This window comes from Coregonus lavaretus, assembly GCF_964263955.1.
Source record: "Coregonus lavaretus genome assembly, chromosome: 20".
NCBI classification, from domain to species: domain Eukaryota; kingdom Metazoa; phylum Chordata; class Actinopteri; order Salmoniformes; family Salmonidae; genus Coregonus; species Coregonus lavaretus.
In genome coordinates this window covers 23995463-24007718 of record NC_140007.1, presented here as the reverse complement: position 1 = coordinate 24007718, position 12256 = coordinate 23995463, and the positions used below count along the sequence as shown (strand labels likewise).

The window sequence follows — 12256 nt, the reverse complement described above, 5'->3', positions numbered from 1 at the left end:
GGGTCCAGGCTCCTAGATGGAGTCCATCATCTCTGTAGAGCATCTTTTGTTTCAAAAAAGTGTTGAAATTGTCAATAAAAGTTAAGCCAAAAGCGTGGCAGTACTCTTTAAGCCAGATTTGAAGTGCTAAGAGGCTACTCAACCTTTCGCAGCCGCTACCCAGCAACGGCACGGGGCCAGAGATAATCGGTGGCTTTTCAGAGCCTTTCAGGGTGTAGATCAGCTCAATAAAATCCTGTTTCAATTCACTTATATATTTGTCCTTATCAACTCATATCTGAATAAAAATGCAATAGGCTTTCTTTCCACACTCCAGAGTATCAGAGCGGTCTTGTGATCTGCTTTAACCGGTTAGCTGTCTGTAGAAAGTACCGAAGTTGAAATTAACCTATTTTTGTTTTTTATTAACAATTTATTCCTTAGTTGTTAGTAAAAAACAAAAATAGGTTAATCAAACTTCCATTTGATTTTCCAAACCCAAAACCCCACTCTGGTCTGTCGAGGCTGCCTCGCAAGGCTTTCCCGGAAGTATTGGCCAGTTGGAACTGGGTTTGAAAACTCTGTGGTAATAACAAACCATTAGCACTTGCAGGCACAAATAATTTGAAATGGTCCAATTAGTAGCTAATGTCAGGAAGTGAAATAACTGCCTCATTTGTGCAAATTGGGGCTCAATTTGGATGTTGTTCTTGCTGTCACGTGGCATCAATCTTCGCAGCCACTGCACAACAGATTTAAACACTCCTGCGATTTTAAAATGTTTCCTTTTTTTAAAACAATATCCCAAGTATACAGTAATTTACACACACTTAAAGCGCAGCTGAAACGAAAAGCCAACATCTGGTTGAAAACGGCCTATGTGACATCGATATGGGTCTGAAACATTTATTCTAGTGTCAAAAGTGTAAATAGGATGGGCTATCCAAAGTCTATCCAACTTTGCCACAGTCGCACACCAGTGGGATGAAGCTAATTGGCGAAAGAAGTTGTCTGGCTTGCTAGCCTAGGCTACTTTCAGACACATTACCTGGTTAGACTGTTTCAAGTTATCTAGAAGGGTGAACTGTGTACTGTTTTGTCAGAGTGAATGTGCAAACGCTTCCCATGTGCGAACACAAGAGACGCCCACATCAAAGCACGCCCCCAAGACCCAAATCTCATTCTCTGTCGCATTTCCTAATAAGGAGGAAGGAAACCGAGGCTAAATCAGTCAGTTCAGCCCCCCTTTAAGCGGGAAAAAAAGTTTTCAATTAAATTACGTTTTTAAGACAAATGCAAACTTCAAGGAGTAGGCCATTCAAGGAGTTGGTCTGATGGTCTAATGTGATGTCATCGACCTCCCCCCTTGCTTGCACGAACAATGGAGGAGGAAGAGTAAAGGCCCATCCCCCACATGTGCCATGTCATGTCATACCTGGATGTGCCTTTTGTTAAGTAAATTAGGTGATAAATAAGGTGAAAAGGAGTGCCATTTTAACTGTGAGCGGATGATAAAGCTGTCTTAAGGGGCTCAACATCAATTTCACACGGCGCACTCTAAACGATGTGTTGAATTTCACACTTTAAATGGGATCGTTTTAGCTTAAGCACATTTTATAGAAGATGGGGGTGTGTGTGCGTGCGTGTGTGTGTGATTGAAACTAGTTTTCAATGACATACAGTGGCTTGCGAAAGTATTCACCCCCCTTGGCATTTTTCCTATTTTTCCTATTTTGTTGCCTTACAACCTGGAATTAAAATGGATTTTGGGGGGTTTGTATCATTTGATTTACACAACATGCCTACCACTTTGAAGATGCAATTTATTTTTTTTGTGAGACAAATAAGAAATAAGACAAAAAAATAGAACTTAAGCGTGCATACTTTCACCCCCCAAAAGTCAATACTTTGTAGAGCCACCTTTTGCAGCAATTACAGCTGCAAGTCTATTGGGGTATGTCTCTATAAGCTTGGCACATTTAGCCACTGGGATTTGCCCATTCTTCAAGGCAAAACTGCTCCAGCTCCTTCAAGTTGGATGGGTTCCGCTGGTGTACAGCAATCTAAGTCATACCACAGATTCTCAATTGGATTGAGGTCTGGGCTTTGACTAGGCCATTCCAAGACATTTAAATGTTTCCCCTTAAACCCCTCGAGTGTTGCTTTAGCAGTATGCTTAGGGTCATTGTCTTGCTGGAAGGTGAACCTTTGTCCCAGTCTCAAATCTCTGGAAGACTGAAACAGGTTTCCCTCAAGAATTTCCCTGTATTTAGCGCCATCCATCATTCCTTCAATTCTGACCAGTTTCCCAGTCCCTGCCGATGGGAAAAACATCCCCACAGCATGATGCTGCCACCACCATGCTTCACTGTGGGGATGGTGTTCTCAGGGTGATGAGAGGTGTTGGGTTTGCGTCAGACATAGCATTTTCCTTGATAGCCAAAAAGCTCAATTTGTTTGGAGAGCTCCTTGGTCTTCATGGTGCCGCTTGCTTGGTGGTGCCCCTTGCTTAGTGGTGTTGCAGACTCTGGGGCCTTTCAGAACTGGTGTATATATATACTGAGATCATGTGACACTTAGATTGCACACAGGTGGACTTTATTTAACTAATTATGTGACTTCTGAAGGTAATTGGTTGCACCAGATTTTATTTAGGGGCTTCATAGCAAAGGGGGTGAATACATATGCACGCACCACTTTTCCATTATTTATTTTGTAGATTTTTTTTGAAATAAGTTTTTTTTTTTCATTTCACTTCACCAATTTGGACTATTTTGTTTTTGTCCATTACATGAAATCCAAATAAAAATCAATTGAAATTACAGGTTGTAATGCAACAAATAGGAAAAACGCCAAGGGGGGATGAATACTTTTGCAAGGCACTGTAGCTTGGGGAGTCATGGCCCGTTTCCACATTTTAGGTTGCCACTTGTTTAGTTGGGAAAGAGTCTCCTTTGACCTTCTCACTCTCGGCTGCAAGAGTAACTAACAACTCCTTCTGAATATAACATCTCTTTTTACTCCCATCTAGCTGCAGGATGGATTGTGAGCAATGCTCAATTAGTATTTTATTGTTCTTTATTCAGGCAATTACTATCTCATCTCACTGTAAGTCACCACACGCCCCTTTCACATGTATGACTCATGTCTCTCACACATTGCAGAGCAACTTGATACAAGGTTCAGTAACACTGCCAGAGATGGTTAGCTCGTGAATGACCATGTTCTGCGGCGTCTGTACCAGTGGGCTGGCAAATAGGGTAGATTGCTTGCTGGTTTGAACATTCTGGACCAGCTAATGAAGTGAAATTATGTTACATGAAGTGAAAAATACATTTACCCACTAAGTTTCCATAGAATAAACACTATAGTTGTTTACACAAGACATCTATAATGCATTTGATAACAGTAGTGCTTCACATACTAGAAATAATGGCGTAGTGCTGTGATATAAAACAAATATAAGGCTATCCCATCTAGTTAGGACGCCCAAAAGTTAGGCTGTTCCAAATTATGGTGTGGTTGAGCAGCATGCCCACATGTGACCTAACTTATCCCTCTGTTGGGTTGTGATTCTGTGGAGACTAAAGCAGCTTATCTAGGTAGTCTGGTCTTGCAATCTGTCTATAGACAACCACCACACTTCAGGTCATGTGAGACATGCTGTTAAGGCGATTTCAGAGCTCCATCCATTCTGATTCACAGAAAGAGCCCAGCACTGCCAGCCTTTAAAAACCCCATTAGGTCTCCCTGAGCCATATATTTAGATTACACATTGAGGATACAAAACATTAAGAACACCTGCTCTTTCCATGACATAGACTGACCAGGTGAATCCAGGTGAAAGCTGTGATCCCTTACTGATGTCACTTGTTAAATCCACTTCAATCAGTGTAGATGAAGGGGAGGAGACGGGTTAACATCAACCCCATCAAACACCTTTGGGATGAATTGGAAAGCCGACTGTGAGACAGGCCTAATCTCCCAACATCAGGGCCCGACCTCACTAATGCTCTTGTGGCTGAATGGAAGCTAGTACCTGCAGCAATGTTCCAACATCTAGTGGAAAGCCTTCCCAGAAGAGTGGAAGCTGTTATAGCAGCAAAGGGGGGACCAACTCCATATTAATTGCCATGATTTTGGAATGAGATGTTCGACATACACTACATGGACAAAAGCATGTATCTCTTGAACAGGACACCATTCAGTATTTCAGTGCGGTCTCATTCAGGTGCCTAAGGTTGAATAGCTCGTTCTCCAATGATTTGGTGGGGTGACATAACAAACAAATACCACAGGAATTTATAACCCTAAAATTGTATGGAAGAATGTAAAGAATATACATCACCAAGAGCCGGGCGTCATGTAATTTGATATTTTTTATGTGTTATATAAAGGGAAGACATATTTTTGTTGTCTCTCAGCTCTTTACAATATGAGTTCCTTGAGGGTGAGTTGTTAGTAATAGAAAAATGTAATGGTTGTTTCCCATTCCACCAATTACTATGCGCAACCAAATGTTTGCACAGAAGAAAATGTAAAAGCTAAATTGTGTTACATTTTAGATGGGTAATGGGATTTGCCAGTCTAGGCCACATGCAAAATGTAGGTAGGCACATTTTCACTAGGCATAGATACACTGCTACTTTGAACTACCTTGAAAAGAAGCATAGTGTTTGGTTTGTTTATATGTTATGGGCAACCTATGATTTGGTACTTTTGATTAAGCTGTTACTATACACAGAATGTAGCCACAACAAGACCGGGTCATTCTTACAGTGAGGGAAAAAAGTATTTGATCCCCTGCTGATTTTGTACGTTTGCCCACTGACAAAGACATGATCAGTCTATAATTTTAATGGTAGGTTTATTTGAACAGTGAGAGATAGAATAACAACAAAGAAATCCAGAAAAACGCATGTCAGAAATTTTATAAACTGATTTGCATTTTAATGAGGGAAATAAGTATTTGACCCCTCTGCAAAACATGACTTAGTACTTGGTGGCAAAACCCTTGTTGGCAATCACAGAGGTCAGACGTTTCTTGTAGTTGGCCACCAGGTTTGCACACATCTCAGGAGGGATTTTGTCCCACTCCTCTTTGCAGATCTTCTCCAAGTCATTAAGGTTTCGAGGCTGACGTTTGGCAACTCGAACCTTCAGCTCCCTCCACATATTTTCTATGGGATTAAGGTCTGGAGACTGGCTAGGCCACTCCAGGACCTTAATGTGCTTCTTCTTGAGCCACTCCTTTGATGCCTTGGCCGTGTGTTTTGGGTCATTGTCATGCTGGAATACCCAGCCATGACCCATTTTCAATGCCCTGGCTGAGGGAAGGAGGTTCTCACCCAAGATTTGACGGTACATGGCCCCGTCCATTGTCCCTTTGATGCGGTGAAGTTGTCCTGTCCCCTTAGCAGAAAACACACCCAAAGCATAATGTTTCCACCTCCATGTTTGACGGTGGGGATGGTGTTCTTGGGGTCATAGGCAGCATTCCTCCTCCTCCAAACACGGCGAGTTGAGTTGATGCCAAAGAGCTCCATTTTGGTCTCATCCGACCACAACACTTTCACCCAGTTCTCCTCTGAATCATTCAGATGTTCATTGGTAAACTTCAGACGGGCATGTATATGTGCTTTCTTGAGCAGGGGGACCTTGCGGGCGCTGCAGGATTTCAGTCGTTCACGGCGTAGTGTGTTACCAATTGTTTTCTTGGTGACTATGGTCCCAGCTGCCTTGAGATCATTGACAAGATCCTCCTGTGTAGTTCTGGGCTGATTCCTCACCGTTCTCATGATCATTGCAACTCCATGAGGTGAGATCTTGCATGGAGCCCCAGGCCGAGGGAGATTGACAGTTATTTTGTATTTCTTCCATTTGCGAATAATCACACCAACTGTTGTCACCTTCTCACTAAGTTGCTTGGCGATGGTCTTGTAGCCCATTCCAGCCTTGTGTAGGTCTACAATCTTGTCCCTGACATCCTTGGAGAGCTCTTTGGTCTTGGCCATGGTGGAGAGTTTGGAATCTGATTGATTGATTGCATCTGTGGACAGGTGTCTTTTATACAGGTAACAAGCTGAGATTAGGAGCACTCCCTTTAAGAGTGTGCTCCTAATCTCAGCTCGTTACCTGTATAAAAGACACCTGGGAGCCAGAAATCTTTCTGATTGAGAGTTGGTCAAATACTTATTTCCCTCATTAAAATGCAAATCAATTTATAACATTTTTGACATGCGTTTTTCTGGATTTTTTTGTTGTTATTCTGTCTCTCACTCTTCAAATAAACCTACCATTAAAATTATAGACTGATCATTTCTTTGTCAGTGGGCAAACTTACTAAATCAGCAGGGGATCAAATACTTTTTTCCCTCACTGTAGGTCAGGACACTTGAACTTTAGTTCAACATTTGTTGAGTTCCTTATTTTGCAGTCTTCCTGTCAGATCAATTAATCTATTACCTCTCTGTCAGGAATTTCCTATCATGCCCCATGCCCGTCTCTGTCAGAGTCGGCCACAGTCATCGTGTCAGTGATGACATCACCAACACCGAGCTAGTCACTCTGCTGATTCCTGAGTGGCTCCATATTTACTTTAAGAGAGTGCGATCCCAGTATCCCTTGCTCGAATCAACGCAGGTTTCTAATCCAGCCCAAATGTGTCACTCGCTGCAGCTTTTTCTGCAGCTGCCAGCTAAAAGTGAATCCTGTCTGCAGCTGGGGCCGTGTCCCGGGCCAACAGACTAGAGCACAAAGCTCTAATGAGCCAGACTGCTGGTCCACACAGTTTCTGCTGGGACTCAAGCTGCAGGAGTCATTGGCCCGATGACAATGCTGTCAATCCTCATCCACTTACAGTCTGGCTAAGTCAATGTTTCCCCTACCATCACTTGGCATAAGCGGGCACTGAGCGATGCACCCCCACCTGGCTTTGGTGCTCTTTGCCGAAGAATTTGGCTTCAATTGGTAGAAACTGTGTCAGCACCTCTAGATTTGCTGCAAGGGCCTTTGCACAATTGTGTATGTATGCGTTGATGTCTTTTAGAAAAATACATGAGTTGTGTAGCCAAAGCACGGGCAGGCTTTGTTTACGGGACCATGACGGAGGTGTAGGTGGGTGGTAGAAACTCCCAGGAGGCAACGTCCAGCCTAAAACTAGTCACAAGTTAAAGTACATTGTTTGAGCCCCATGTGCTCTCTCTCGCTCTCTTAATTCAAAGGACATGGGAAACAGGTTTACATTTCCAAAGCAAGTTGAATAGTTAATAACAAAAGTGGCATAAACAATCAGAAATTAAAAGTAAATATTACATTCACAAAAGTTTCAAAAGAAGAGACATTTCAAATGTTTATATTACTGGCTATGTACAAATAGTTGAAGTACGAAAGGGAAATAAATAGACAGATATAGTTTGTATTTACATTTTTACATTTACATTTTTAGTCATTTAGCAGATGCTCTTATCCAGAGCGACTTAGTGCATACATTTTCATACCGGCCCCCCGTGTGAATCGAACCCACAACCCTGGCGTTGCAAACGCCTTGCTCTACCAACTGAGCTACACAGGGAGCAATGATGTTTGTTCTTCACTGGTTTCCCTTTTCTTGTGGCAACAGGTCACAAATCTTGCTGCTGTGATGGCACACTGTGGTACTTCACCTACCTAGTAGATGTGGGAGTTTATCAAAATGTGATTTTGTTTTCAAATTCTTTGTGGGTCTGTGTAATCTGAGGGAAATCGGTCTCTCTCAGTATCTCTGCCGAACTGAAGGTGTGTAGAGAATCCTGTGCCTGAAGGCTGGCTGATTACTGGAATGTCTTCAGGTGTGCCAGTTCAGGACTAGATGATTGGGAGAACGGCCCACAGTAGCCCTATAGTTTCAACTTTCGGGTCAGGCCGCGCTACTTTTAATTTGCCCTAAGGCTTTTACCTCTGTCCCTGAATCAGGTGCTTCAAAACCCTGTATGATTTTCTTCGAAAAATGCATTGCAGCTAATTTTCTCTCTTTCTCTCCTCTATAGTTAATAAGCACAAACCATGGATCGAGACGACTTATCATGGCATCGTAACAGAAAATGACGACAAAGTACTTCTGGACCCTCCACTTATCGCCCTGGACAAAGACGCCCCACTGCGCTACGCAGGTGAGAGAGGAGCGTTTTCTTCTACTCTATCCTGATAGGTCCTTTTCTCTGAACCCCTTGATTCATGGATTCTGTTTTTTATGTACCATAAAAGGCGAAGATAACAAATATAACCATTACAGATTCATTAGATTTAATCATTTGTCAATATCCTAAGTGTACAATGCTGCAAGTCAGAAGTTTGCTAGCAAGCAGATGTTGTAATTTATCGTTTTTCATTGGTTACTCATGCTTCTTTGCTCTTCATAAACTTTTCAGTAGCGAATTGGGGATGCAGTAGCTACACATGATACAATGTTAGGATTCATAGGGAATCTATTTACTTGACATTTCTATATGATCTTAAACCCAATTTGACCTCTGCAATATGTTAGTATGTGAAGAAGCATCAAGTTAATCTCTTTATTTTACGGCCGAGCTATGTCATCTGTGCTGCTTCTGCAAAGTCCAGTCATACACTCTACGTTAATCTACGTTAAGTGCACCACCCAGTTTATGTTCCAAATCTTGCCAGCGGAGAAATTGCATATTAGATTTGTTTTTACCACACAGTGGTACGCAGCTGGTCGCCATATCCACCATAAGGATCCTTTCATATCCAGATCAATCAGAAGTTTCCCTTTAATGTTTATCACAGACGAGAGGCACAATTAAACTGAGATGTGCCAAGGCAGCATTAGGGCACTTTTTTTAATCACACAAGAGATTGACTTTGGCTGCGGTTCAAAGCGCTGTGGCATTGGGAATAGCTTTTTTCCCCTCCATCCCATTCATTCTGTGATCTTCAGTACTCCCTACACAACTCTCCCATGTCCCTTGTTGTGCCCTTGCCCCTTTCTTTTTATCACACATTAAGTGAATTTACTGTACTTAATCAACTGAGATGGGTGTGCTGTTTTTCCTCAGAGAAAACAACTAAAGAATTCCACAAATTCTATTCCTGTTATATTCTAGACTAGAACTTGACCACAATGAAATGGTCTGTCTACGCCAAATTGTTAATGTATTTGATTTGAACGGCAGGGTGCACAACACAGCCCAATGCAAGGGTGGACCAGCCCAATAGAGAACTCAACGTGAAGAGGAATCAAAATGCCCATTCACTGCACAACGATGGGTTCCTCTTACAGTAGTAAATTGGAGTTCAATGGAGCGCTCTACGCTGTCCTTTCTTCTTTGTACGCCACTCACCACTTTGATGAGGAGGGCAGGGAAAGTGGACAGCGTGTCCCAGCAAACTGGCCCTCCCAGGAACCGACAATCTGGCCTCACGTGGCAGCCGGGGTGACTATCAGTGGCTTGCCAAACCTCGTTCTGCCAATCCCCCTCTGTGTACAAAGTACAAACAAGGCTCACTGCAGAGTGTCACGAACCGGCTCAAGTTCGTAACAAAAGGGAGACACGTGGAGACAAGGAATACTCAAAGTATATATTTATTAACTAAAGTAAACTAAATCAAATAACAATGGTGTGTGTAATCAGTAATCAGTAGTGTAAGTGAGTGTTTGCATGCATAAATGTAATATGGAAAAGTATCTGCCTGGAGAGAGTCTCCTCAATGAATGTGGAAGAGGTCCATTTATGCTGGGACACACCCGGCCCAGGTGTTTCCCATGTAGCTGACGACCCTCCCAACTCCGCCCACCGGCATCCTAATAAGGAAACGAGAGCAAAGAGAGAATACGGCAGACAGAGTGGGAGGGTCGTCACAAGAGCCACTGTACTCGATGGGCAGGATGCTGGATCCAGGGCTTGAATGTCTGTGTGAGAATGGTATGGTGCTATGTGCCATACGTCATTGGTGTGTGCATGCTTCGTTGTGTCAGTCTGTCCATATGTGTACATGTACGTGTGGGTGTGTTCACTGGTGCAGCGATGGTAGGTTTTTAAGCTGCAGGAAGCTTGAAAATGAGCACAGCAGCCATAGAAATAGCCAAGCCCGGAACTACATTACAGGGACACAATCAAGGACTCCTGTAGCATTTAGCCACAACAACATTTGGGTTACTTATTCCCTGATGTGACTGAGTAGTAGGGACATCTGTACTGGACATTGGAGTATGATGCAGTATGGACATTTTGCCTTAAGATGAGATCAATTCCTAATTTTATTCCAAGACAATGAGTTTATGACAGTTGAATTGATCTGGTTTGTTTGTCTGCTTAGTGTACCATTGATACCATTACCAATATCCCCCTGTTATTTTGTATGATTCCTCTTCCTTGAAATGTGATTAGTCTTGACAGGAACTCCTGCTGCTGAAGGGGGAGATGAGCTAGCTGAGCTCTCTGGAATCTGTGTCTACATCAGAAAAGGGGGCTGTAGCATAACACGCAGCAGTGCAGTCAGAACAGCTGCTGTAAGAGCCTCTGTCTTTGCCATTTAGGAAAACATTGGGTGAAACATATATTTGCGAAAAATCCTTTGACTCCCCCTTTGTGAATTTCATATTCTCACATATCCCTAAAACATATAATTTGTGTTACCACAGAACCAATTAAGTCACAGATTGATCTGCTAAACATCCTTTGACTACCCCATTGTGGAGTTCACGTTGTCACATATCCCTCAGTTCAGATGTCAGCCTATTCTTACGAAATCCGCCATCGATGCCCTTTGTATTGCCGGTCAAGGGGCCTAGAATCAATACACATTGTGCTGGGATGAGGTCTTGTAGAAAATGTTGGGGGCTTGTAGCCAGAGCCGAGGGCCAAGGCACACAGGGTAGGCTGTGGGTGGAATTTCCCGCACCCCAGCTATGTTGTCATTAGGGCTGGGGAGAGCATGGGGTGGGGGAGGCCCAAAGCTTCCACCGCATGATTGGTCCTAAACAGCAGCCCCTAATGGGAAATCCATTTCTAATTGTCTAGGTGAAAAATAAACAGACAGCTCACCGCACGAGAGGCCAGGAACAGGTTGTAAACAATCAACCAAGCAGAACCGGCCCAATGTTAGCTGACCCAGGAGTAAGCTGTGAAGTTGTATCTCAATGCTCAGTGTGAAATACTGTACGTTAGCTTTTGGTTTTCAAGTAGCACATTTTCTGTGAATACAGTCTAATGCCGATGACATAAGATAGTTTTGATGAACTACGTTTTTATTCAGACTACAAAGTAATGAGTAAGTAGTAAGGTAACATAACTGCCTAACATGTCTGCTGAGATGAATGCTGTATTGTTATTACTGTGTCCAAACCTTCGGACATAGGCTAGTAAGCTACAGTATCATCCTAAATTATTTTGTTTTCTCTGGCATTCATCAGGAAATAGGGTTGGGCAGTATCCAGATTTTCATACCGTCATACTGTTTCTGTACCATACCGGCGTATACGGTATTACCAAATGTGCACACAAGGGGTGCTATTTAACATTTTTATAATAATAATAATTGTTATTCTAATTATTTTTGACGCACAAAACAATTTAGGCAACATGGATCTTGATCCAGGAGGGGATTGAATGTCTCTGCTGTAACCAAGAAGCTTGATCTTGACATCTAGCCACTTAGCTAGCATGTTAGCAAACCAAATGCATAGCTGGAGCCCTGAGCTGGATATACAAAATGTGTGTGTGTATATATATATATATATATATATATATATATATATATTTTACAGTATTGAAAGTCATATCGTAGATATTTCGAAAATACCCCGCTATACGGTATAAACGGTATATCGCCCAAGCCTACCAGGAAATGCAGAAATATTTTTCAGGTTATTGTTGCCTCTAAGCATGTCATGAGAAAAATTGTAAATCTTTGGGCAGTATAACCTTTTTCTGTAATGTTTCTTTGTAACCTCCTTACTTTTCCCCTAAGGAAGAGGGCTTTTTGGGCTGTGTATTGATTTGCACGTCAAATTTGAATCCAAATTCTCAATGTGAATGTGTATCCATATATGGCAAAAGTATGTATCTTGCCCTCTCTAACCTCTGAACTTCAACTTTTCTTCTGACTGACCTGGGTTGATCTTCTCTCCCTTCTTGTAGAAAGTTTTGAGGTGACCTTCACCAAAGAAGGTGATGATGGGCTCTTTCTCCTGCCTTGTGCTCAGTTTTTTATTATTAACCCACTAACGCAAACTAGCATCCACAGAAACTCCTGCCATGCTCTTTAATCTCCTCCC

The 12256-nt window shown here is 42.5% G+C and overlaps 1 protein-coding gene across 1 annotated transcript in view; it reads left to right on the top strand.

Moving 5' to 3' along the window:
- The window catches only part of clstn1 (calsyntenin 1), a 75567-nt gene that overhangs the window by 16562 nt on the left and 46749 nt on the right, over window positions 1–12256 (top strand). The window contains exon 2 of the mRNA XM_084184849.1: window positions 8007–8129. Coding sequence (XP_084040975.1) covers window positions 8007–8129 — 123 coding nt within the window. The remainder of the gene's footprint in view (window positions 1–8006; window positions 8130–12256) is intronic.